The sequence below is a fragment of the Pipistrellus kuhlii genome, unplaced genomic scaffold, assembly GCF_014108245.1.
Source record: "Pipistrellus kuhlii isolate mPipKuh1 unplaced genomic scaffold, mPipKuh1.p scaffold_m20_p_21, whole genome shotgun sequence".
In the NCBI taxonomy this organism is placed as follows: Eukaryota; Metazoa; Chordata; class Mammalia; order Chiroptera; family Vespertilionidae; genus Pipistrellus; species Pipistrellus kuhlii.
Genome location: NW_023425520.1, coordinates 1,703,699 through 1,729,803, shown reverse-complemented (window position 1 = coordinate 1,729,803; position 26,105 = coordinate 1,703,699). Strand labels below are relative to the sequence as shown.

Genomic DNA, 26,105 nt, shown 5'->3' with positions numbered 1-26,105 from the left:
ATACATTTTACCAGTTTTATTTCATCTCTGACTCTTCTATTGTAGAGAAAGGGCAAATAGCAATATTAAAATATTTCCTCTAATTAATTCCCTTTTTTTGTGCACAAATTTCTAGCACTGGGCCACTAGTATTATAATAACTGTGTATGGTCTCAGATAGGTACTAGAATTATCAAGGTGGTCATTTCGTAAGTTATATAAATGTCTAATCACTATGTTATACACCTGAAACTAATATAATATTGTATGTCAACTGTGATTGAAAAATTTAAAAATATATATTTTCTAAAAAAAAAAAATTTAGCTTGTGGGCCATGGGAAAATAGGTCACAGTGGATTTGTTTGACAAATAAATAAATAAATAAATAAATAAAGGGTCTCTAAGTATGGCCCTGAACAAATGCCAATATAAAAAATGTACATAATGTGCACTCCTATTGATATTTTAGAAGCCATATTTTTTACTAAGTATAGTGGTTACTCAGTAAAACATTTACTAAATGAATCTGCCCTAAGCACAAACTTCTACTTTAGGGGACTAAAATTATACAAAATAATGACTTAGTGTTGTAATAAAATGTCAATTTTATTAAAATTTCACATGGTTAAGTAAAGTTGTTTTTCTTAAAGCCCATTTTATTATATTTCTTCATCAGAGTCGGTTGGCTCAGTGAGACTGCCATCGATAAAGACATGTACAAAGGTAGCACCGCACACCTATGAATGCAGATAGCCATGACAACCTTCCCCATATGTACAACCCTTTTACACATACACACATATATTTACAGCTAATAAATAACACGTAAAGCCAGAGCATTGTTAATATATAATATATAGTGAAGTCCACAGAAGCCAGAGTTCCCAGGGCCATGCACTGATTTGATTCAGATGTTCTTAAGGTTATGCACTCAAATCCAGAAAAATGAATGAATTACAATAAAGGGGGATGCCAACCACGAATCACACAGCTTTTATTTTTAGAGAGAATTCACGCCCAACTGGCGGATATCAAGCACAGCATTCGTCCTACTCTGTACAACCATATTCCTCAGACGAAGGGCAGGCGTTATGGAACTCCGGAGCCATTTCTAAGCCAACCAATCCCAATACACCTTTTGATCATTCACCTTCTGGGCCGCCCTCCATAAGCAATGTACACGGTGCTTCTTATGTGAGTATGCATGTGTTCAAGTGCCCGCACGTGTTCACAGTTTTGATTCCCAGCAATAGCCTCTGAGATATTTGACTTCATTTTATATTAATGGATAGAAAAGCATCCTGAATGCAGGAGATCTATTTTATAAATAATTACTCACTCACTCCTGGCTAGTTGTTAAAAACAATTCTCATGACATTGCATGTGGCTGTGGCCATTGAGGATTCGCTTCATCACGCACAATGGTTTTAAGCACTGCTTATGAATATGTCCCAGTGACCTTTCCATCTCTCTGTTTAGTAAAAGTGGTCCTGGTCTAAAATGTGTAGACATTGAGTGATGCAGAATTTGACTTGGAACACACTCTCTTCTCAAAGCCAGAGAAGAAAGAGTCCTATTCAAAGTATGGCTGAAGCAAGGCTGAGCTAAGCCTAAAGCCGAATAGAAACCATTGGATATTAAACAACTTCACATCGGTGAATAGAGTTTGGAAATCTGATGCTAAAATGATGGGATCATTTTCCTTCCCCATAGTGAAAATTACGTCAGCTAAGTGCGACAGGCTCATACCAAGGAACACTGTTAAAATATAACTTTGAGACAAAGCAAGTAAAGGAGGGGAGAGATTAAGCAATAAGCTGTAAAGCCTTTTAAGACTTAATTGTTCTAAATTTTATATCTCCTTTAATTTGTAACAGTTATGATGCAACCAACCACAGGAAGTGTTAAAGGTTCAGTCAGCTCCATTCTGGTTAACTCCTGGGCTGCAACCAATGGCAAGAGGGCAGCCATTCCAACAAAAAGGCAAGTGTTTGACGGATAAGGAAATAAGTCGCACTCAGGCTGTGAGAATGTATGGATCCCAAAAATGCAGAATTCCAACTAAACTATGAAGTTCTAACCAATTGTAGGCTATGGCTAATATCACTACATAAAGTTTATTATTTTACCACAAGCCCAAAAAATTCTTATTTCTTTCTCAAAGGACAAATGCAGTGCTTTTTCTATTTGCTGGGATTTTTTTGTTTGGTTTTGTATTTTAATGTTGCAAGGTGTACTATTTGGCCACTGTACTCCTCAAATTGAATTAGCCACTTTTTAGTATTTGAGACTTGTCTCTTAAGATAACTAACAAGGATAGCTGGGATTAATACTCAGGAAATTTCACTTTTAACCACCCAAAGTTCTGGGCATCTCTTGTAAAAGTTACTTCACTCTTCCCAGAATTCATGTGCTGTTGTTCCTTCTGCAGATTCTGAGAAAAAGAAAAGAGAGACAGAGAGAGAGAAGGGTGATTTATTACCTGTTTAGTGTTTTACAACCCTTTCCCCTCCCCCACCGCCTTCAGGATGAAAAAGATTTCAACTGAAAGGTCCAAAGGAAAGTGAGAGTAAGCCAGGGAAGACGTGGAAAATGGGTCGGAGCGTGGCGGCATTTCCTCGAGAGGAAAGGCGCTGTATTTCTCCTCAGCCACGTTCCAACAAAGACTCTCATTCTCACAACACTCAACCCAGTGGTTTCGAAATTCAGGAAGATGTCTTCTAAACTTGCCAAACTAAATGCCTGGTTTGTGTGGTAGGGTTTGTGTGTGTGTGTGTTTTGTTTTGGTGTGTGTGTGTTTTCTTGTGATATGAGACTTCTAAAGAGTTATATCTGAAAAAGAAACTCTGTTGATGGGTTAACTTAGTCACAGAAGGAAACTGCAAAAGGTTGCTAGTCTGGCCTTCTAGATAAATTCAGATGCATTAAAAAAAAAAATGCTGCCTAAGTATTTGTTGTCTCAGTAATTCTATAATCGGATTAGGACTGTATCATTAGACTTTCTCAGGTAAATTCTTATAACTTATAAATAATATGACTAGAAATACCTTATAAACAGAGGGAGCGATTTCCTAATTTGGGGTTTGTTTTTTCATTGACATATAGATTTAAAGTTGTATCTTTGGGAGAGTGTGTGTGTGTGTGTTTGTGTATGTTTGTATGTGACATAAATTCATGTATAAAACTTCACATAGGAGTCCCTTCCTAAGAGTTAGAGCAAATGTGAAATTGCCTCAAATTTGCAATGAGGAGAAACAAAGCAATGAGCCTGTTATTAGAACAGTCTCTATGCCACTAACTATTCTCCGTTTCAAATTTATCTCGAGTGTCTGACATTAATGTTTGTAATCCGGATGGCTTCACCTTGCCACTGGATTCCATTTTTGTAAAATAATCTAAAATATATACATACTACATATGCATAGAGAAAGTCTGGAAATATAGCAGGTCTATCTCAGAGACATTGCGGGTGTGGTTCCAGGCCACTGCAATGAAGTGAGTATCACATTAAAGGGAATCATGTGAATATTTTGGTTTCCCAATTTAACAAGCATGTCAAACTCACGACTGGCGGGCCACAGGACCCACTGGCCATGAGTTTGACATGCTTGCTCAGTCTATTAAGTGCACATACCTTATTTAAAAATGCTTTATTGCTTAAAAAAAAAATGCTAACCATCATCTGGCCTATTGGGAAAATAAAATCGGCAGACTTGCTTGTACAGGGTTGCCACAAAACTTCAAGTTATTAAAAACGCATTATCTGGGAAGCACAATAAAGCCAGATCTGCCTTTATATTAAAATGTTAATTGGGAGTTGTCCCTGGGTGATAGCCACTGTGATATTCATTTTGCCTCTTTTTCCTAATCTGCCCATAATCTATAATTATCCATGGATACATTACATTAAAAGTAGAAATTAGAAATAATACAGATATTCCATGTAGGTCTTTAATATGTTTTTTTTCTGATCAGGCAATTCTTATTTTGTACTTTTGTCTACAAATGTAACTGGGAGAAGGCAACCCGAAAGCAACTGCTTTTTCTCTTTCCAGATAACATTGTGGCTTCTTGCGTCACTGGCTTGTAGGGCATGATCTAAGCTTTCTCCTCTTTCTGCCCGCCTGCCTCTCGCATTAGCACTTGGCGCCGGACAGGGGAATGCGTGGAGGAATGGAAGTGGCACAGTGCAGGAATGCAGGAAGGGAAGGCGAAGGTCACATGCTTTGTCTCCACTTAGCACTGACGCTCTGGAAAGATTCAGCTGACAGCTACCACGCGGATTAGCCCTCAAGGTCAGGTAGGAAAGAGCCAGGGAGCTGTTCTGAGGTGGAAAGGAGACCAGCCTCCTGCACTCTAACCCCATTAACTCCCCATCTTTAGAGTTTTGAGTCGGATGCTTGGTGGCTGCCCCTTTGGCTGTCTGTCCCTGAGTCGGCTGGCACTGAGAGCATCGCTGAAGGACTATGTGGCTGCAGCTGATGTTTCCCTCTCTGGGGAGGAGCTGCATCCACAGCCACGTGACTACTAACTCGTGCTGTAGGCTCTGCCCTTGGGGTTATAAAGGTAGCAGGTACGCAGCACAGGGAAAAGCACAAGTGAGGATTTTGTGGCTGTTCAAGAAGTAAAATAAAATCTAAAAAGTGTGCCAAGGATGAAGGTCAGAGCTGACAGAAAGAACAGAGACAGAAAAGCCCAGTCAGTGTGGCTCAGTGGTTGAGCATCGATCTATGAACCAGGAGGTCAGGGTTCGACACCCAGGACATATACTGGGTTGTGGGCTCAACCCCCAGTGTGGAGTGTGCAGGAGGCAGCCAGCCAGCCGACCAATGTTTCTCTCTCATCACTGATGTTCCTATTTCTCTCTCCCTACCTCTCTGAAATCAATGTTGTTGTTTTTTAAATTTTTTAAGAGACAAATAAAAAACAAATGGACCAGTCTGATGTATGTTCAGAAGGGCTAAAGAAGACCTCTGAAAGGTTCTGATCACAAGAATCAGTGAAGGCCTGTGTTCCACCTGAGGGATTACCCAGAGAGCTTTAGCCCATGATGCTCACCAGTCAGACTTTTTATTCAGAGACTTGTCGTGGCATTTCACAAATACCACAGATGCCTTTCCTTTTTGCAGACGAGACACTTTCTCCCTGGAACAGAAGATCACCCTGTGGGGGGAAGAGGGATGTGAGCATGCCATATGAAACAATGAAAAAGACCATTCAGAAACCAGGGCTGTTTAAATCCCACGTGACTGGTCTGATTAATTTTTTTATATTTCCAATAATGAACTGTTTACACACGGGCCATTCTGGTCAGCAAGACATTTGAATCAGAGGGTTATGCAGCTGGCATACAACACCCTGGAGCATCCTTAAAACCACCAGGCTTTCACCAAGGGAGATATAAGATCAGTCTCACCGCCTCTGCCTTAAGCAATTCACAAACCAGCTTCCAACTGGCCCTGCTACAGAACAGAATGCTCTGCTCCTCCAGCCACACCCCCTTTTATTATTATTATTATTATTATTATTATTATTGGTTATAAAAGAAAATGACCAAAGAGAAATAACTTATCAATCCTAAGTTTTGAAGTCATATTTTCACTAACAATATTATATTAGCACTGTGGGTTGCAACACCCCTGTACATTTCATATGAAAGTGTTCAATCCTGCCTGGCTCTCTATGCAATTCATTGTACAGATAAGTGTAGGGTGGGACTGGGGAGTCAGGGTGAGATTATCTTGGCCTCTCATCCTTCTAGAAGAGGTTGGTTCTCATCTTTGAATGTGAAAGGAACACTTCCGAGGTTCTTCCCGCACAGGCTCTGTGCTTGCAAGAAGCAGTGAGAAATGAGAAACTGAGATTCCCCACTTCTCAGCTCAGCACTCACACGTAACTGTGACCGATGCGGGGCTTATGTGGTCTTTTCGTGAAATTCAGAAATACTGTTACTCCCCTGGTATGATAATTAAGGAACACTCCCCCCAAAATTATAGGTGCCATTATCTAGCTGACATAGTTTTTTTCAACTACAGTTGACATGCAATATTGTGTTGGTTTCAGGTATATAGCATAGTGAATAGGCATTTATACAATTTACGAAATGATTCCCCATGATAAGTCTAGTGCCCATCTGGCACCGTATGTAGTTATTACAATATTCTCTACTATACTCCCTATGCTGTACTTCACATCCCCGTGACTGTTTTGTAACTGCCAACTGGTACTTCTCCATCCTTTTCCTTATTCACCTGTCCCCCCGATTCCCCTCCCATCTGTCAACTGTCAGTTTGTCCTCTGTATCCATGAGTCTGTTTCTGTCTTGTTGTTGGTTTTGTTTTTTAGATTCCACATATAAGTGAAATGGTATGGCATCCATTTTTTCCTATCTGACTTATTTCACTTACTAGCTGATATCGTTTTAAAGACAAAGCTCACTAAATTGCATCTGAGTGTGGAAGGCTCCAGAAACACTATCTCTAGGTAATGGCATTACAGTGAGTCTAAAGGGAGTGGAGAAAAATAAAGGTAGTTACTTCTTTTGAGTCTCTCCTGCTTTCACTCTGATCTTCTCAATGGCAAAGCCAGGGCTGCTCCACCAGTCGGACCAGCTGAAGTAGGAATCGCTATTCCACTTGAGTTTCAACATCAGCAGTTCTCCGATATCCACCTCCGTGTAAATGAGGAAGGAGTACGTCTTATTGGTGGAAATTTCAGGCCTGAATACAAAAATCAACGTGTTTGGTTAGTTATGGGAATCAAGTGTGTGTTCTTCCCTTTTCTTCCTCCCAAGATATAAATAGCTTTATTGTTGGGGAAGGGGGAGGGTATTTTAAAAATGCAAAAAATGTCCAATAAAATATTCAAGATGAATGTCAATGGCATTTACTGTATTTCAAAAGATAGCTCCATCCTTTTCATCAGTTCCAACTTTTATCCTAGTAATATGAACCATTTTACACAATTTTAAAAGAAAAAATCCATTGGCCAATTATTCAGAGACATTCTTTTCATTTTTATATATTCTCTTCCATTTTGTATTGATATGTGAACATGTGTCGGTTTTGTAACAATCACAGCTACATAAAATTCTCTATTCTTTCTTTGTTCCCTACATAGTTTGCCTTCTACTTTTGCCATGTTTTACCTAGTTTTATATAATTATAGTTTTTTAGAGGCTAGGTTGATTTTGTCGATTTGTTAAATCACAATTCACTTCACCATGGCCTCCATGTTGGAAAATTACTTTGTTTCTAATCTATGCCATTATATGCACCACTGTATATAATGGCATACAGATATTTTTTAATTCTCCTTAATATTTCTTTTTCTAGGTGTTTTACTCCCTTTCTGCTCCTCAGACCAATGGCTCTGGCAGGTAGCAGGGCCATGACAAACCCAAGTGCTGGAGGCCATGCATGCGGCTACTCACAGGGTGAAGGGGATGTTCTCACTCTCGGCCACAGTGCCGTACAGAGAGATTTCGAAGGCCTGGTTGAGCTGTGTGTCACTCTCAGTCCCAGAGAAATGTATCTTTACTTGGTAATGGAAGACTGCAGGGAGAAAATAGAAACAAGTGCTGATCAGTCTTTGTGGAAACATCACAGCTCCCCAAAAGCAGGCAATTCAGAGCCACAGATGGGGTTTCATTAGTGATCAAGTAGGAAGTGCTCACACATGACGATCAGTGTGGCTTAATAAGATTTCTTCATGTCTACACAGTGTTCGAGACTAGAAAAGTCAAACCTTGACTTCTGCTCTCTTTCAGAAAAGTGGGGTTGCAGTGGAAAGGAAAAATCCAGCTATATCTGAATTGCCAAGCAGTCCTAGAAAGTAGTCGTGGTGATGGGCTACTCGAGAAATTAAATCAAGACGCCAAATTACTCATGATGCTTTCTCCATGAACTCCACCTCTTTCTTGGCTAACATGTCCCTAAGTTTCTATACCAGGCATTTTTGGCATTTGTTACTGTGTCACTGTATGTGACTATGTTTCTTCATGCTTCGTGGGTATGGATGACCTCCCTATCCTGTGTTTAAGCTCTTCCAGGTCAGAGGATCATGTTCATCCTCTGTCCCCCCATCATCTAGCACATTAGGTATATAGCAGCCTTGCACTAAGACTTGTTTCATTGAATCACCAGTGAGGCCATAACGACTATCAGGTCCTAAAGCGTCCTGTGTTAGAGACAGCCTTTGAACTTGAACATCTCCTCCCTTCTCTACCCATCTCTACCCAAAACCCTGAAAAGATGGAATGGAGGGGACAGTAAGGGTTAGGAAAGGCAGCAGACTAAGCTACTACAGGGTGAAGAGAAACAGAATTTGGTGTTAAATGGAGCCCTGCGGCAGCAGGAAAAGTCGGGGCTGCCAGAGTGCCCCAGAGACACTGGTGGAGCGCTGAGTGGCACCATGCAGAATGCCCTCTCTCCTCTACACCTCACACACGCTTCCTCATTCTGAAAAGTCAGGGGAACAAAGGGTTCGCTCCTGACTTAAAAGGCTTCCTTGAATTATAGGAGCTCCAAGCCTCCAGGCCCCCAAATGCACCTTCGCAGATTTCCACAAAACCCCTCACAAACAGACGCCTCTGACATCTATTTTCTTTAATATCATTCCTCCCCTTGGACTTCCATTGACTCCACATAAGCCAGAATGTCTGACTTTAGTCCTTCTGGCCAGGTGCCTGGTTATCCCCTCCCCTGTCTCTCCTCAATTCCTGTAGGTCTTGCTCTAAATCCAATTGTGAACAAATTCATAATGAAATGCAAATACCTTAGAAGATTTGATACATTCTCCCCTCCCAGGAATAGTTGTAGTTTAAAATACAGGTGGTTCTTGTCTCCACTTAAAGCAAACGTTAGGAGCTGGCAGACTTTTTTTCTATAAAGGGCCAGGGGGTAAATATTTTGGGCTTTGTAGGACATCTGGTCTCTGTCCCAACTACTCAGCTTCACTACAGTGGCAGGAAAGCAGCCTGAGTCTATACAGAAACAAATGCATGTGACTTGATTCTAATAAAACTTTATGTACACCCTCACCCTCCACGCCACACACATTCATGGGGAATCTGGTGCTAAGCCATTCGTAGACGGCCTGCTTCTGGGTCAGGGTTCTGTACGTGGCAGAGCAGCTCCCTCACTGTAATCTACTGGAAGTCAGCCCTCGACACAAGGTTTTGTAAGAAAAGAAAACAAACCAAAAGGAAAAGGAAACTATGTATAAAAGCAGGTGGTGACTGGATGTGGCCCGTGGGCCATAGTTTGTTGACTCTGGATGGATGGTTTCAAATTAGCTCTGAATCTTGTACTAATGGGCTGGCCCATGCTAACGGTCATGATTACAGAAGAGGTAGCCAGCACAGGGCTGCTACATAGGGCAGGCAGGTTGTGTGCTGGACCTTCCTATCAACAGGAATTCAGAGCTTCAGTAAAGTGGATCCATGCAACTCCCTCTAACAACCAATACAATTTGGGCTCAAGTGTTTAATAACATCATCTTATCATCTCTGTTGCAATGAGCAGCATCAGTAAGTGTGATGCCATGAGCATGACAAAAAAGTGGGATCAAGTTGAGTTTGCTGTTCACAGCAGTCTGGAGCTTACCTTTGTAAGGCATCTGAGAACGAGTCTTCAGGTACATTTTGCTGCTTCTCTTGGCTCTGACCTTATTGATCTCATAGCCCACGTTGTTGCAACGGTTCTTCCTGCAACTCAGGCAGAGCCCCTTCTCAAAGGCTTCCTTTGAATTGCACCGGTAGGCCTTACTGGGGTTTTCCTCATTCAGCAACGAGTCAATGAAGAGATGAATGGAGCGCTCATGGGAGCACTTCACCAGCTGGTCCACATCTGGCGGAAAAGGGAAGCAAAGAAAATTTCAACTCTGTGGAAGTCCTCAGTGAGTGCCTCGTCTAGAATGTTTAGGTGCAGTGTTAAGAATAAAATGGCCTCAGGCCCTGGCTGGGTAGCTCGGTTGGTTGGAACATAGTCCCGTACGTCAAAAAGCTTCGGGTTCGCCGAAACCGGTTTGGCTCAGTGGCTATAGTGTCGGCCTGTGGACTGAAAGGTCCCGGGTTCAATTATGGTCAAAGGGCATGTACCTTGGTTGTGAGTACATCCCTGGTGGGGGGTGTGCAAGAGGCAGCTGATCGATGATTCTCTCTCATCGATGTTTCTAACTCTGTCCCTCTCTCTTCCTCTCTGTAAAAAATCAATAAAAATTAAAAAAAAAAAAAAATATATATATATATATATATATATATATATATATATATATATATATATATATATATTAAAGGCTTCGCACATACCTAGGATGCAGGTTCAATCCCCAGTCAGGGTGCGTACGGAAGCTACCAATCAATGTTTCTCTTTCTCTCTCTCTTTCTCTCTCTCTCTTTCTTTTGCTTTCTCTCTCTCTCTTGCGCTTTCTCTCTCTAAAAACATATCCTCAGGTGAAGGGTTTTTGTTTTGTTTTTTAAGAATAAAATGGCCTCAGGATCTAGTCCTATGACTTTCTGATTGTATATCCTATTTAAGGAGCTATTCTTGGCAGCTTCTCACCTGCCTCCAATAATGTAAAAGCTGCACATTTATAGGGAACTTCAGGCTTTACTGGTCTCCTATGTCGTATGTCTAGGATACTATAAGAGATATCCAAAGTAGAAGCTGATTTCAGCCAGTATCCTTCTCTTATATTGAAAGCATATAATAACTCCAAATTCTTCTAGAAATCTCATCATAAGGGCATAAGTATTAAATAAATAGTATTTTGTCATAGATGCTATATAACATTCAAGGCTTTTGTTACTATCGATACTAATGATTTTTACATTAAATGAATTATAGAAATAATCACTGATATCTTAAGAGTATATCTATTACCAGAAACTTTCACCATAATTATTGAAAATAGTAACATTACGCTGTAAATTTTATAATGTGCACAAAAGTCTTGAACATATTCTCTACAGGTATATCCCATTGTCCACATAAAGTATGCAAAGTTCCCTTAAGACAAATAATAAATTTAACACAAGCTAGCATAAATATTAATGTAAGTATTAAGCCAATATTATATTTTCTTCTTAGAATTTTGGAATATCTGTTGTTAGAGAATGGTGATTTGTTTCTGATTTGTGTGTCTCTTTAAAACATGACAAAAGAAATGTGGACTAATTAACATGTCCCTCATTTTCCATAAAATTCAAAATAACTCTACTGGTTCTGCAACTCCATTCAAAATATGACAACATGCTATGCTGCTATTATCAAAGGCAGTGGCGCTTCCTGTCTAAACCTCACCTTGCTTGTCTTTTGTCCCTCCAAATGCATTATTCTGTGTAGTCTACACTCCATCAAGAACATAACTTGGCTAAAAGAGTATATTAAAATGACATACTTTGGAGAATCGTAGAACACTGGCTTGATAAGAGTTAAGAACACAACTTACGTGAAATTAACTTCTAAGTGATATTTACCTCCGAGGCCTCTCTCTGCAATCACACGGATAGCTTCCCCAATGTTACAGCCTGGTTGAAAAGTGCCGCCATTCGGGTAAATGTCAACATGCCCTACTGGTTTCTGGATTCCGATGCTTCGGCCAGGTGACCCTCTGGTGAACGTGTGTAAGACGTCTACAAAGTCCGCATCGTCGGGAGAAAGGCGACTTGGAGCTTCTGCGTATTCAAAGTTAGGTCCGGCTGGATCTAGGCCTTGATGAGGAAGGAGGAGAAAAAGGCCTCAAGATTTTAAAATCCCTATTGTCTTTAGTCTCCATCAGTATCATCCTAGCATTCCATTGCTCACCATTTGAATATAATTGGCAGCCCCACAGATTCTTTTTCTTTGTTGTTGTTTAAAGTATTACACGTGTCTCCTTTTTTCCCCCATCGACCCCTCCCCGCCACTCCCACCCCCCAGGAGAAGCCCCCTCCCCTCGCCCGCCCCAATGTCTGTGTCCATTGGTTATGCTAATATGCATCCATACAAGTCCTGTGGTTGATCCTCAGAGATTCTTATTAGGATCTTAAAATTACTGAGAGTCAGAAAAGTAAACTTAGCTCCTTCAAAAATGAAATTTATAGGGAATTTTAAACTTTACTGCTCTTCTATATTTGTGAGTATGAATTAGTAATTTTCACTCAGGATAACCAGAGTTCCTTCATTTTCCCAGGACTTACATGAGGGGTGGCATATGGGCAACACACTCCTAAAGCCCAGGGCAAAGGGAGGAGGGACGCCGTGGGCTCTCTATGCTTAACTCAGCTCTATTTCCCTTGTGCCGGTGAATGGTCTGCCCATGAGAGCAAAGGCCTGTGTTCTATCTCACCAGAAAAAAAAGAGTACTCCAGGCCTGGCCAGTTTGGCTCAGTGGATAGCGCGTCGGCCTGCGGACTGAGGGGTCCCAGGTTCGATTCTGGTCAAGGGCATGTACCTTGGTTGTGGGCACATTTCCAGAGGGGAGTGTGCGGGAGGCAGCTGATGGATGTTTCTAACTCTCTATATCCCTCTTTCTTCCTCGCTATAAAAAAAATCAATAAATTTTTTTTTTTTAAAGAGTGCTCCAGTGAGATAATCAAGTGGCTGGGGATATCCAGAAGGACACATTTGACAAACATTCCCATTCTCTTCCAGAATGACAGGCGTCTCAACTCTTTTGCTGTAAGATGGAAGGTACTGCTTTCTTACCCGTGATTCTGTTGACCTTCTTATGGGTCAGACTTCCTGCAACGCCAGCAGCGTGGGCTCCCAGGCTGTATCCCAAGAGATGGACATTATCCACAGGGTAGTTAAATTCCTCCTTTGGGAAAGAGAAAGAAAAAAGGGTTCCTACGGCTCTTTGCAAAAGATGAAAGCTAAAAGAAAAATGAATATAAATACTGTTTTCAAAATATAGGCAATACTGAAAACTAATTCTACTTATTTTAACTTTGTGTTACAGATAAGAAAGACACACCCTCTGGTGTTGAGTTTTTCTCTTTCCTTAATAACATAGTTGAATTAGAAAGCTTTTCAATACATGTGAAAATATGTGTATGCATGGATATGCATGTTTACAGTTATATATAGATATGTGTATCTGTATGATACACATATGTATAATATACGTATAGATACACACACAAATTTAACTTTAACCCATTATTCTCTACTCTAAATATCCTGCATCTCTTTATTCTTTAAGGTCAGCCAAGCAATGTCTAAAAATCAGAAACTATTACAGGGAAAAGGACCACAGACATATATATGGCCCGAGCATGACATCTTCCCTAGGCCCAGGAGTAACAAGCTTTTCTTTGTTCTGCCCACATAGTTCTTGGTCTCATCAAATCTATTCACTGTGAAAATACCGAAGGCCAGAGCAGGGCAGGACTACGTCTTAGCTTTATGTTTTTATCGTTCTTATCATAATGCTGCTTTTGAATGAAAAAAATAATAATAATGCCGATGCCCACCCTAACCAGTTTGGCTCAGTGGATAGAGCGTCAGCCTGCAAACTGAAAGGTCCCAGGTTCGATTCCGGTCAAGGGCATGTACCTTGGTTGCAGGTACATCCCCAGTAGGAGGTATGCAGGAGGCAACTGATTGATGTTTCTCTATCATTGATGTTTCTAACTCTCTATCTCTCTCCCTTCCTCTTTGTAAAAATCAATAAAATATATTTTTAAAATAATAATGATGATGATGCCGATGCCCATCTAGTGCTGAGATTTGAATTGCCCCAGAAAATACCTATAACTGAGTGAAAAGGAACAGAGGACAGCCATTTGTCCAGCTCTAGCCAAGAGATCTGTTTTGGGCACACGGCTTCTTCCCCCCATCTTACCACCATCCAGTCGATAAACCTGGCCACATCCTTCCCCACCAGCTTGGTGTAGCCCGCAGACACGGGGTAGTGCTGCTGGGCCCGCCACAGCCAGTCCACCACGATGACATTGGAGTCCGGCTCCCTCTTGTACAGGGCAGCCACCAGCTTGGGCACCCAGCTCTCGTACATTCCTGTCACCTGGAGAGGATGATACAAGCTTCCTTAGAAAACCCACCTACAGCCTGTCACAGCGGTCAGCCAATTACACCCACATTAATGGGGAAAATAAACCCACGAGGAAGCCCGTAGGTTCAGACAGAAGAATCAAACCACACAAATGCTCGGGGACGGCAGACTGCGGCTTAGCACGCCTTCAATTTTAAAAGCATGTTTTATCGCCCTAGCTGGTTTGGCTCAGTGGATAGGGCATCAGCCTGTGGAGTGAAGGGTCCCGGGTTCAATTCCAGTCAAGGGTACACGCCCGGGTTGCAGGCTTGATCCCCAGTGTGGGGCATGCAGGAGGCATGATTCTCTCACATCATGGATGTTTCTATCTCTCTCTCCCTCTCCCTTCCTCCCTGAACTCAATAAAAAATATATTTTAAAAGAAAAGCATGATTTCCCTAGCCGGTTTGGTTCAGTGGATAGAGTGTCGGCCTGTAGACTCAAGGGTCCCAGGTTCAATTCCGATCAAGGGCATGTACCTTTGTTGCGGGTACATCCCCAGTGGGGGGTGTGCAGGAGGCAGCTGATGAATGTTTCTAACTTTCTATCCCTCTCCTTTCCTCTCTATAAAAAAAAATCAATAAAATATATTTTTAAATAAATAAATAAAAAGAAAAGAAAAGCACGATTTATGAATTCAGTAAAATATCAATAATTTAAAGTATTAAAAGAAAAGATCAATCTGAACAAGTTTAAATTCTACAGCAGAATTACAAACTGTATTTGAAAAATCAGTTTTAATACTATCAATTAGGCTAATAAATGTTTCTGAACAGAATTATTTTGGGGGAATAAAGACCACTTTTTTCTTATAAATAGTCACATACACTATGTGACTTTGATTTGCTAATGAAAAACAATAGTGTTAAACATGCTAATGTCTCCTAATAGAAAGCAAGTTTTCTTAGCAATCTCTTTCTTAATACATAAGAAAATTATCAACTTCAGCTCAGACTTTTTCACAAGTCTCTCAAATTCTTCATTATTAGCATAGAAATTAATGAGGTTTAACAGTCCCATTTCCCTAATTATTAGATCAGTCCTGTCTGGAGGTATGCAGACTGCCGACTGTAATTCTTTACTTCTTGTTAATAAAGGCCCCAAAATTCAAAGTCAGAAGAATTATGGGGTCCTCAAATTAACTCTATTTATGTAAACTTTTAATTTATGTTTTCAGAAAGGAGATGTTGGACACCTGTGGAAAGATGCACACTTTGAAACACCTAAAAACTGCAGATTAGAAAATTGCACACTACCCTGCCATAAACTTGAACACAGCAACAACCTGATTTAAATCCTCCAATCTACCCCACTCTTAAAAGTCTGAGAGCAGATCATATCTTTAAGGTTAGCCACCAGGTACTCAACAAAGGAAATTCTGAAATCGATGAGTAAGGCAGCTTTTTGGAGCAAACCTGTAAAAACTTTAATCTTCTAAGAGTAATTCTAATAGAAAAAAAAAATTGCAAACCAAGGGATTTCATTTGGAATTTTTACTTATGGGGTGGGATCTTTCAGATTTACACTTTCATTTTGTCTCGTCTTTTTTCTTGACGAAGGTCTCTAAACATGGTTGCTTGCCTCACTCCCGATACTAACAAGCTGCACAATTCTTTACCCCATTGCTGTGCTCTGTGGTACTAAAAAGCAGGCCTGGGAATAAGATCTTGGCTCCAATCCCAGCTCTTTCTCTAACTCACTACTGCTATGAACAACGTGGGCACCGTCTACTCAGCCACCTACAGGACAAAGGGGTCCGACTCGGGTGATCTCAAGGTTACCCTCCACCTCATCAATCTCTCCTCGGGACCCTCCTGGTTCCCAATCTACTTGCAGGGATAAAATCCCAACTCTAGAGCTATGTTAAGCATGAGGAGTAAACAACGAAGAAAAAGTACAAGAGTGATGTTAGCCCGTTAGAAACCTCGTTACATCTCCTCTGACCATGTCCCAGAGACGATGCTTCTTGTCCTGCTGCAGCCTGGATGTTCGAGAGAACCAGCAGCAACACCCACTTTGCCCCAAACTCTGAGAAACTGGTCCTGCCCCCTTTCTCCTTATTGGAGATCAGGGGCCACCCTGTGCAGCTGGCTCTCAGGAGAGGAGGATGTCGCTTCTTCAGAAAACAATGTGAACCACTCCCCCTTTCCGCCAGGGGTGCGGACCTCCTACATCACAAGGAGAACCCTGTGTCTGTGAAACTCAAGCAGGTGGCAAAACTCCAGCACAGCTGTGTCTAAACCGCCTTCTGAGACGTGCCCTGTGCGCACAGCACGCTGAGCATTCCTCTGGGTTTCTCATGACAAAGCTGCAGAGCCTCCTCGCTGCCCTTAGTCCTCAGCCCTTCCAGGGGTCCTCAAACTTTTTAAAGTGGGGGCCAGATCACGGTCCCTCAGAGAGCTGGAGGGCAGGACTATATGAACTACTAATTCCTACTGTAACACCTCGGCTGCAGTCACTGCCCAAAAAACCTGGCGGGCCGGATCAGACTCCTCTGCGGGCCGCATGTGGCCCGCGGGCCATAGTTTGAAGACCCCTGCGAGCAGTCTGCTTCAGACACGGCAGGAAAACCTTGTTTGAACCAGGGCCCTATTTCTCTACTGTTGATATTTCCAAATGAGGCAGCCTGTCCAAGAGCAAGTAACCCAACTTACTCCTACTGTGACTGGGACTCAACTGCCTATTAACTAACCTATTTCTTCCTTTTTTAACTCAATATATACACTGTGACTAACCTAAAGGGGTGGGGAATCCAAGTGAGAACCCGCCTTCTGCAGTCTGGAAAGGTTTTTTTGTTTTTTGTTTTTTTTTCTAGGTTCTTCTTCTGTGATTCCTTAAACCAGTACCAATTTTTTAAATGTTTTATTATCAGACACACAGAGGAACCGAAGCGCTCCTTGCCACCTGCATCAGGGGAGTCCACCTGCACCAACCAGGAAGTTCGCTGAGATAAGCCGAGGCCATAACCAGCATGGCTGGCTTGTGCAGACCAGCCAGCTCTCTGCAGTGAAACTCAGTCCCCTGGCCAGCGGCCAAGCCCCTGAGCCCATGCTCTCAAAATGTCAGGACTGTGCCAGGACTGGTTTGGCTCAGTGGATAGAGAGTCGGTCTGCGGACTGAAAGGACCCAGGTTCGATTCCGGTCAAGGGCATGTACCTTGGTTTCAGGTATATGCCCAGTGGAGGGTGTGCAAGAGGCAGCTGGTCGATGTTTCTCTCTCATCAACGTTTCTAACTCTCTGAACCTCTCAATTCCTCTCTGTGTAAAATCAATAAAATATATATATTTTTTTAAATGTCAGGACTGTAATAAGAACATAAACTGGGCTTCATGAATAGTAGGACCAGTGATAGAAATTGGTACCATCTACTGATGCTGGGTTAGCTGTGTCATCTTAACATGAGAAAAAATACGTGTTTTTTAAAATTCCTAACTTTTAGCAATTGTCCTTTACTGTCAAAAACAGTTGGGACTAGAGGTATGTCAATCATTATAATTTAGTACCTACTACCATATTTGCAAGCTCTGACATAATGGAAAGATGCTAGCTCTTTAACCATCCACTTTATTTAAGTCCTTTTTAATAAAGAATGAACTCTGTTCACTAGGGCACTAGGGATTTAAAATATTAAAAACCAACTGAGGTACTTAAGTAAGAACTGCACCGCATAGAGTGACTCTCTGGCCTATTTGGAGAGAACTAGTTTATTCATGTTTTTTAAAAGTAAATTTAATGGCAGTCTTTACCTTTTCTAGTCATCTTGCATGACAGTTCCCTGGCTAGCCTGCTTTCATCTCTAGAAAAGCTCCCTAAAGTTTATAATTGGAGAATGTTGGAAGTGGAAGGGTGCCTAGTCCAATCTCTTTGTTTTACAGATTTATAAACTGAGGCCCAGGGATGAAAAGTGACTTGAGCCACATCACAGAGCTTGAGAACGGCAAAACCGAGACTGGAACAAACACCTCCTCTCTCCATTCCAGCCCTCTCCTCACTCTCCCAGGCTGTCATCCTTAGGAAAGCACCTTTGGTGATGTGCTGGGCAAATCAGGATCATGCCAGGTTTCTACCGGTTCCCAAAAAGGATAACCTACATTCTGCTCTATAATTAAGCAAAGCCTCATTTTTCCACACATTCCAGGAAGGCTGGTCCCAGGGCACCGACTAGGGACCAAGGTAAAACGCAGGGCGGCACTGTCTGGGGGAAGGACCCAGGAACCTGTGACTTTCGAGTCTATAATCCCCAGCCTGAGCCAGACCTTCCTTTACTCAAATTTAAAGCAAAGCCATCGGGAAGCGAGTAGAAGTATGGGGTGTGGAGACCCCTCATTGGGTTCCAAACAACAAGGGCAGGATGGTCAGGACACAGGCCACCCCGGGCCCCTCCTCCTACAGAGCCCCTCTCACCGTCCAGCCATGGATCACCACGAAGGTTTTGCTGCTGTGGTTGAAGTGGCAGTTAGCCACAGATTCTGTCACTCCGGGAATGATGTGGCATGTGTCCTCAGCTGTGTCTTCAGGGGTCCTTAGCGCAAATTTACTTTCAATGTCTGCAAAATCTTTTCCTTCTTTAATACCTGAAAAGGAAAAATTGGATATGAAGTTCGTTGGAGGACTGTGTTTTCTTGATTCGATGAAACGGTCACTATATTTAAGGTTCACAAGCAGCCAGCACTAATACCATTTGTGTTTCTAAAGTTTAAAAAAAATAAATAAATGTGGGTTGCAAGAGAATGACCGATTCTCTAGTGGTGATCAAAGTTAACAGAGAAGGTCTTCAAATAACTGAATTGAACAACATTGATCTCTCCTATATCTTCCATCTTCTCCTTCTATCAGTGTGTGTGTGTGTGTGTGTGTGTGTGTGTGTCTATTTGAATTTCCTTAGTTAATTCAATCTTCTTTCAAAATATAAATTGGCCAATGTCATGCTGCTGATAATAGTGGGGGAGAAAATGGGGACCAGTTGGGTTCATTCTCTTAGAAAACATTAGCTCGTGGCTCTCTCGTTGTCTAGTTCCATGTATTTCGTATATCTCTGATCGCACAATAGTATACAATAAGGCTACTTTGCAGGAAGTTTGTTTCCTTTTCACCAGCATAATTTTTTACATATTAGCAAGAAGAAAAGTTGGTGACCTGAGGAAGCTTTGACATGGAATGGGTTCCACCCAGTGGCAGGACACATTATTTCAATATATATATATATTTTTTAATATATATATATATATTTTTATTGATTTTTTACAGAGAGGAAGGGAGAGAGAATAGAGAGCTAGAAATATCAATGAGAGAGAAACATTGACCAGCTGCCTCCTGCACAGCCACCACCAGTGATGTGCCCGGAACCAATGTACATGCCCTTGACCGGAATCAAACCCGGGACCCCTCAGTCCACAGGCCAACGCTCTATCCACTGAGCCAACCGGTTTTGACAGTTCAATATATTTTTTAAAGTAATTTAGTGGGTTGTTCATAAATACCTGAGCCATTGTTAACTGTTTCCCCAAATATTTATTTTCCCACTTATGCCTCTAGTCTCCCGTAAAGTCAAAGCTTAACAAACTACTATAAAGCTGGTTTTGGAAAGAATCCACTTTGGTTCTTCCTAATTAATCCCAAAATGAGTAAGGAGAGAAAGAGAACTTTAGTCTATTTCTCTCTGAACAATAAATCTAAATGTTGACAAATCTTCACAAGGTATTTGTAAACAGTACATATCACATCACAGTGAACACTTGAAGTAAATGCTGTGGCAGATAAAATCAGACTGTTTTACAAAACAAACACAAAGGGCAGTTATGATAGGGGAAATATGTAATTTCTTGTCAAGGGAAAAACAACCTGCCTATTCACTTTAAAAAGGTAATAACTTATAGGTTTCAAATTTCACTATTTAAAACTTTCAGGCAATAAATAACTGAGATTTAGAAATACTTCTAACTTTTTAATCTACATTTATTCTTTTCTCACCTCAAAAGCTGAAAATCTGTCATTTTAAATAACATTGCAAAAGTGAGGCCAAAAGTAAAAAATAAGAATGATATCATATGCAGAAAGACAAGCATTCAAGCCGAAATTATCGTTGATTTATCTGAGGGCTGGTCAACATTTTCCTTTTTATTTTCCATAATAATTTTCATAGTTATTTTTCAAAATTCCTGAAACAATATTGTGGTTACTTCTTGCCAAGTATTCATTATATATAACATGGTGATCACACACACACACACACACACACACACACACACACACACTCACCAATCTCTAGGATCTAAACATTCTAGGATAATTTCTTCAAATAAGAGACTGATATTTAAAGCTCTTTTTTTCATTTACGTAGTAAAATTACACTTGGAATGCACTCGTCCATCAAGAATGCACTCTGCTTTTCATCTTATTTGAAGCTATAGGTCTTCCTTTTGCTTCCTAACCAGGAAGCACTCAAGTGGCCTTATTATTTATGACAGTGGGAAAACATATTGCAGATTTTTAATCTGCTTCTGTATTCAATGTGCAAGAAGTTCTTTTATTGTTAAAAAGTACTTGAAAAAGTTTAAAACTCAATTAGTGTCCCTCTCCCACATCTCCCCACATCAAATAACTCTTGCCTCCTCTCTGCCAGTCTTATTTTAACGTGTTCAATTAGCAGTCTTTTTAAAGCAGGAATAATACGAACAACCTGGCAGACAGATCTCACCCACCACCTATTTGCCAAACTGACATTTAAGACTGTGCGTTGCACAACTCCAGAGGACAGCACTAGCTTTTAGTCCATTTTTCCCTAGATTACGCAACACGGTGGTCCTGGTGTGGCTGGTGATTTTGAAATGATTAAGAATATTCATTGTAATTACTAAGGCTGGCTTTGCACATTTACACACACACACACACACACACACACACAAACACACACATACACACACACACACACACACACACAGAATCTATTCAATTCATAGATCCTGTATCGGATTATCTGTATAGCTCATGGAGAGCTCCAATTCCCCACAACCAAGATCTCATGTTGGGTACATAGCTTGCAAAGCAAAATAATAGGAAATTCATACATTCTCAAGCAAATTTGTATTTGGAGACTTTTATTTCACTTTGCAAGGAAAGTATTTTTAATTTTAAGTTACAGAAAGTATATGAAACCTTTGACAGGAAAATACTACCACTAGGCTATGTGATGTTTTTAATGCTATAAATGAAATCATAGATGTCTTACCTTCTCTCTGATGTTCTGATAGAAATTTTCATACTATAGGTGTTTGTGGCCCCCTCAAGAATGTCTGGGCCTCCTAAAGACGAATGTGCTTTACAAATCCCTATCTGCCCCCACAGAACTGACTTGGGCCACGTAGAGCTAGGGAGAAAGATGGACCTTGGTTGTAAGCTTTCAATATGTGCAGTTGTCCATTATACATTGGGAGTGTGCCTGGCTGGCAGATGACCTGATATGGCTTCATTTTATTAAGGAAATTACTGTTTTCACACATGGAAATATTAGTCACTCTGCACTTATTCTTTGAAGGGAATAAGGATCTCTTACCGGATCCCCTTGGAAATTAAAGTCATCTAGAATAGTAAAAAAGGGGGTACCTAAAGTGTATTTCATTATAAGGACCTCTATAAATTCAGGAATTTAGCTTATCATATCAGCATCACCATGCCAACCTGGCCCCATCAGACATATCCTTATTAAGCACCAAGGCGAAATGTGGGGGTGCCAATCAAAGTGCATGCTAACGCATTTCATGACTATGTAATCTTTATTCCTAAACTCCTAAGTAGATAGCTAAAAATCCAGGTGTGTGCATAAAGACAAAGAAATTATCCTTATGTGGATAATAACTCACAGAGATAAAATTAGGTTGAGAAGCCAAAGCACTTTAAGGATAAATTTAGAGAAGATACATTTTTGCTGCTAGAAAAGGAAAAGCATGAAGCATCTCGGAAAAAATATTCCCAAGGCATCTCAGTTATCAGATGAATTTGATTGACATTTATAAGAAGGCTGGAGGTATAAGAGCTCCATTATAATGCAACTCTCTTTGAAGTTTCCACTTCCTATCTCCCTCTCCTAAAGGGCCTCATCAGTCATTCCTCTGCTCTCTAAGACTGATAGACACAATTATTGACTCAGGCAGCTTCTGCGGAGTGCCAAGAAATAAGTTAAATTGATGAAAATAATTTTTAAAATTTTTTTATTAAATTATTATCTTTGTACATATACCATTGCCCACCCCCTTTCATACATGCCCTCCCTCCCCAGAGTTTTGTGTCCATTGGTTGTACTTATATGCACGTATATAAGTCCTTCAGTTGATCTATTATCTCCCCCAGATCATAATTTTTTTTTTAAGTTATATGAGGGGGAGACAATATCATTATCTAAAATAGAGATCATGAACTGTACAGCCCAATTTCTCCTCCGGAAATAGAGCAAGAAAGGAGGCCTGCACTAAAAATACATTGCCTGGGAGTGAAAACGTTCCTTTGTTAGTCTTCCCACGGCTGCCACCCTTCACTACAGCTCTTCGCCCATCAGCCCCGGGCAGAGCTCAGCTCCATGGCAGGTGGTCTCTGCTATTTTGCTGTCATCCCCCCAGCATGTTTCATTCAGATGCTAGCCTGGAAATTCACTGTGACCGGTCCAATGGAACTTCGGCTACTGAGCACTGGCCCATATGCTCGTCTTATAGTTTCCTGATGAGGCCATGCCAATCGGTGGCTCTAAGAACAAGGATACTGAGGGCCACGCCTCCGATCCTCCTGTTCTTCTTAGAATGAACTGGAGATGAGGAGGCAAACTCAGAGCCCAGGGGAGGTTACTACCTACCTTTCCCTCACACCTGTCTCTTTCTTCTCTGAAACTCTTACTGTCTCAGAGAACTCCTTTGGAGGAGAAAAGGGGGTGGGGAAGCTGCTTTGCTAGGAGAAGGCTAATATGAAGGGGGTGGGGAGATGTGAGACTGAGAAGGATTCATTTCAAGTCTCCTTAAAAATGACTCCTCCGCGCATTGACAGCCAGGGAAAAGCATTCTGGTTAAAATCCAACTTAATTCCTTCATCGCTTAAGTGTCCATTTAAATCGAAGAGTAAGAATCAGAGGGGCCTAGGAAACATTTGAGTCTGGCCCAAACTCCTCTTTCAGAGCTGAGGAAGCTAAACCCCAAGAGGTGGCACTGACTAGCCGGGAATTTAGGGTCCTGAGCCTCTCAGGGAGCCTGGCAAGAACTTACACTCTGGCACAAACCTGTTTGGCTCAGTGGACTGAACATCCGCCTGTGAACTGAAAGGTCCAGGGTTCGATTCCAGTCAAGAGCATGTACCTTGTTTTCTTTTTTTCTTTTTTTTTTTAAATATATTTTATTGATTTTTTACAGAGAGAGATAGAGAGCTAGAAACGTCGATGAGAGAGAAACATCGACCAGCTGCCTCCTGCACACCCCCTACCGGGGATGTGCCCGCAACCAAGGTACATGCCCTTGACCGGAATCGAACCCGAGACCTTTCAGTCCGCAGGCCGACGCTCTACCACTGAGCCAAACCGGTTTCGGCGTGGAGCATGTACCTTGTTGCTGGCACATCCCCAGTAGGGGGTGCACAGGAGGCAGCTGATCCATCTCAATGATGTTTCTAACTCTCTATTCCTTCCTCTATGTAAAAAGATCAATAAAATATATTTTTTTAAACTTATTCTCTGGAGGAACATATCTGTGTGTTTTGTGGTAGAAGTAGCACTACTCGATGATGTCCTTTCTAACAGAATGTGGAGCTTGTTCCTCCCACCTTCTTGGATTGTGTCAACCACTCAAGAGGAACGTGCCACCACACGAGATGTTCAGCTTTAGTGGAAGCGACATGGTTTTCAACCTAGCAAACACGTTCTTTCACACAGCTCAGTTCTGAAATAAACTCCCGCAAAAGTCAGGGGCAAACTCTACTATCTCTTGAACCAGGGGCCACCAGAGAGGACATCCAAGCAGCGCCACCAGCGCTTCAGTCCCACCAGCGAGGAGAAAAGAAAGCGCTGCCTCCTTTTATGACTTGCTTCGGTTCGGTTGCCTTTTTTCCTCTCCTCTCTCCTCTCTCTCTCTGTATTTTATTATTTAAGAAAAAGAAAAAAAACACACAACACAGCAGCAAGTTCTGTGTTGACTTCAATACGACCAAACAGCGGATCCTTTTTACTGGCTGTTTTCTGAGAGCTGGAGGAACGGTGGAGGGAAGCAGGCTGCCTCTGTTGTGGGCAGGTCCCACCCCCGCCCCCGTAAGAAAGAAGTTCGCATCTGGCCTCCGGGGCAGCGCCTAGGGTTCAACCGCGGCCGCCTCCCTCCCGGCGGCGCCAAAAACGGGGCTCAGCGGAGAAGACAGTGGGGATAACCAATGGAAACCTGGCACCCCAAATCCACGCTTTCAGGGGAATCGCCCCCTCTCTGGATTTGTTGGGCGCTATGGAAAGCCAAGCGTACAGGAGCCGCAGCTGGTGGGGAGGGTGAGAGGGGGTCCCTGCGCCCTGGGGAGAGCAGGATGCGGCGCCCCCAGTCCCCCGCGCCCCGCATCTCCGGACCCCCACGCCCGCCTCTGCGCAGAGGGAGAGCGCCCGGTGCTTCTAGGATGCAGAGAGCCATCCCCCTCTCTCCTCCCCTCCAAAGCGGCCAGTCTGCCCGCGCTCCCCCCGGAGCTGAGGCCACGCCGGGGTCACCTTGGCCCGCGCGCCTGCCATTCCAGGGCCCACGCCTCCCGAGCGGGGATGGGACGGCCGCTGCCATCCAAGCTCTTCCTCCCGCCCCCCTCGTCCCGCCTCTCACCCTCCCCGGTCCTTTCCGGCGGCGCCGGGCGCCCGGGAGCCGGCCCGGCGGTAGCGCAGGCGAGCGCGGGAACCGGGAGGGCGGGGGCTGTGAGCGCCCCGGCGGGACCGGGGGGAGAGCTCACTCCCTTCCAGCCGCTCCCGGATCCGCCCCGACGACTTCTCTGGGAGTCCTCGGTGCGCATCCGCATCCCCCTCCGCCCTCCTCCTTCCCACCCTCCCGAGAGGCGCCGGGGGCCGGGTCTGCAGGCGGAGAGGGGTCTGCAGGCGGAGGGGGGTCTGCAGGCGGAGGGGGGTCTGCAGGCGGAGGGGGGTCTGCAGGCGGAGGGGGGTCTGCAGGCGGAGGGGGTCCGCGCACAAAACTTACTGTCGGCTGCCACCCCGCCGCGGGAGGCGCTCAGACTCTGGAGCCAGATGCCCAGAACCACCAGAAGCAGCGCTTTGCTCTCCATCGGAGTTTGCTCCTCCGTAAGCACTGCCGGGCACGCTGGGAGAGGACAGACGGATGGACCCGGAGCCCGAGGCGGGAGTAGGATGGAGCTGCGGTTCGGAGCGGGTCAAGTCGCCTGGTAAAGGGGAGATCCGGGCAGCTAGACGCGGCAGGTTTCCTCGGAGGAAGAGGAATCGAGTCTGACACCGCTTCCACTCCACGGCTGCTTAAGTGACTGGAAATATGCAAATAAACCTCATCACCTATTGGCTATAAAATCATAAGTTGGGGGGAGGGCCCTGCATTCACTTCCAAATGTTTGAGCAAACTGTGATGATGAAGAGCAAGCCTGCCAGCGAGAAGAGGGTGAAAGAGCAGGAGGGATTTGTGAATTCCCTGTTCGCTTTTCCCAGGGGATCTCTCTGGCTGCACAGGCACCAAGCTTGGTTTATGTGGATATATGTTAAATATTCCACCGTCACCAGTTTTCCAAGCAGAAGTTAAGTTGTCAAACTACATTCGGTCCAAACGTAATCCCACTCCTCTGTTGAGGGATCCTGTTTGTAACTCGCAGGGTTTATCCCCCCCAACATGCTCCTGGACCATGTCCGTTTAGGGAACCATAAACTCACGCTGTTCTGTAGCTTGTGCTTGAACAATCTGGCTTTTTAATATTGGCAATACGTATTAACTGATGTGGTGAAGGAAAGCCCTCTTACGGTAACTAGTTTCTCATTTCTCCCTCCTGCAGATTATATATCCAAACTCACCAAAGAATGCAAGTATACCATTTTATCCACAGAGGCAGAATATCAAAGTCAAAAAAATCTAAAGCTATATATAT

At 42.8% G+C, this 26,105-nt stretch overlaps 1 protein-coding gene across 2 annotated transcripts; it reads right to left on the bottom strand.

The window, feature by feature from the left end:
* Positions 1 to 623: 623 nt before the first annotated feature.
* Positions 624 to 25,564, bottom strand: LPL (lipoprotein lipase). 2 transcript variants are annotated; one of them, XM_036450502.2, is made up of 10 exons: positions 25,199 to 25,564; positions 18,420 to 18,589; positions 13,808 to 13,987; positions 12,670 to 12,781; positions 11,460 to 11,693; positions 9,586 to 9,828; positions 7,413 to 7,533; positions 6,517 to 6,699; positions 5,039 to 5,143; positions 624 to 2,414 (listed from the first exon to the last, which is right to left on the bottom strand). In XM_036450502.2, coding segments are annotated over exons 1-10 (1,434 nt in total). In that variant the 5' UTR covers positions 25,284 to 25,564; the 3' UTR covers positions 624 to 2,413. The 2 variants fall into 2 exon arrangements, with proteins under 2 accessions (XP_036306395.1, XP_036306396.1); XM_036450503.2 differs by having other exon boundaries at positions 18,420 to 18,580.
* Between the last annotated feature and the right edge of the window lie 541 nt (positions 25,565 to 26,105).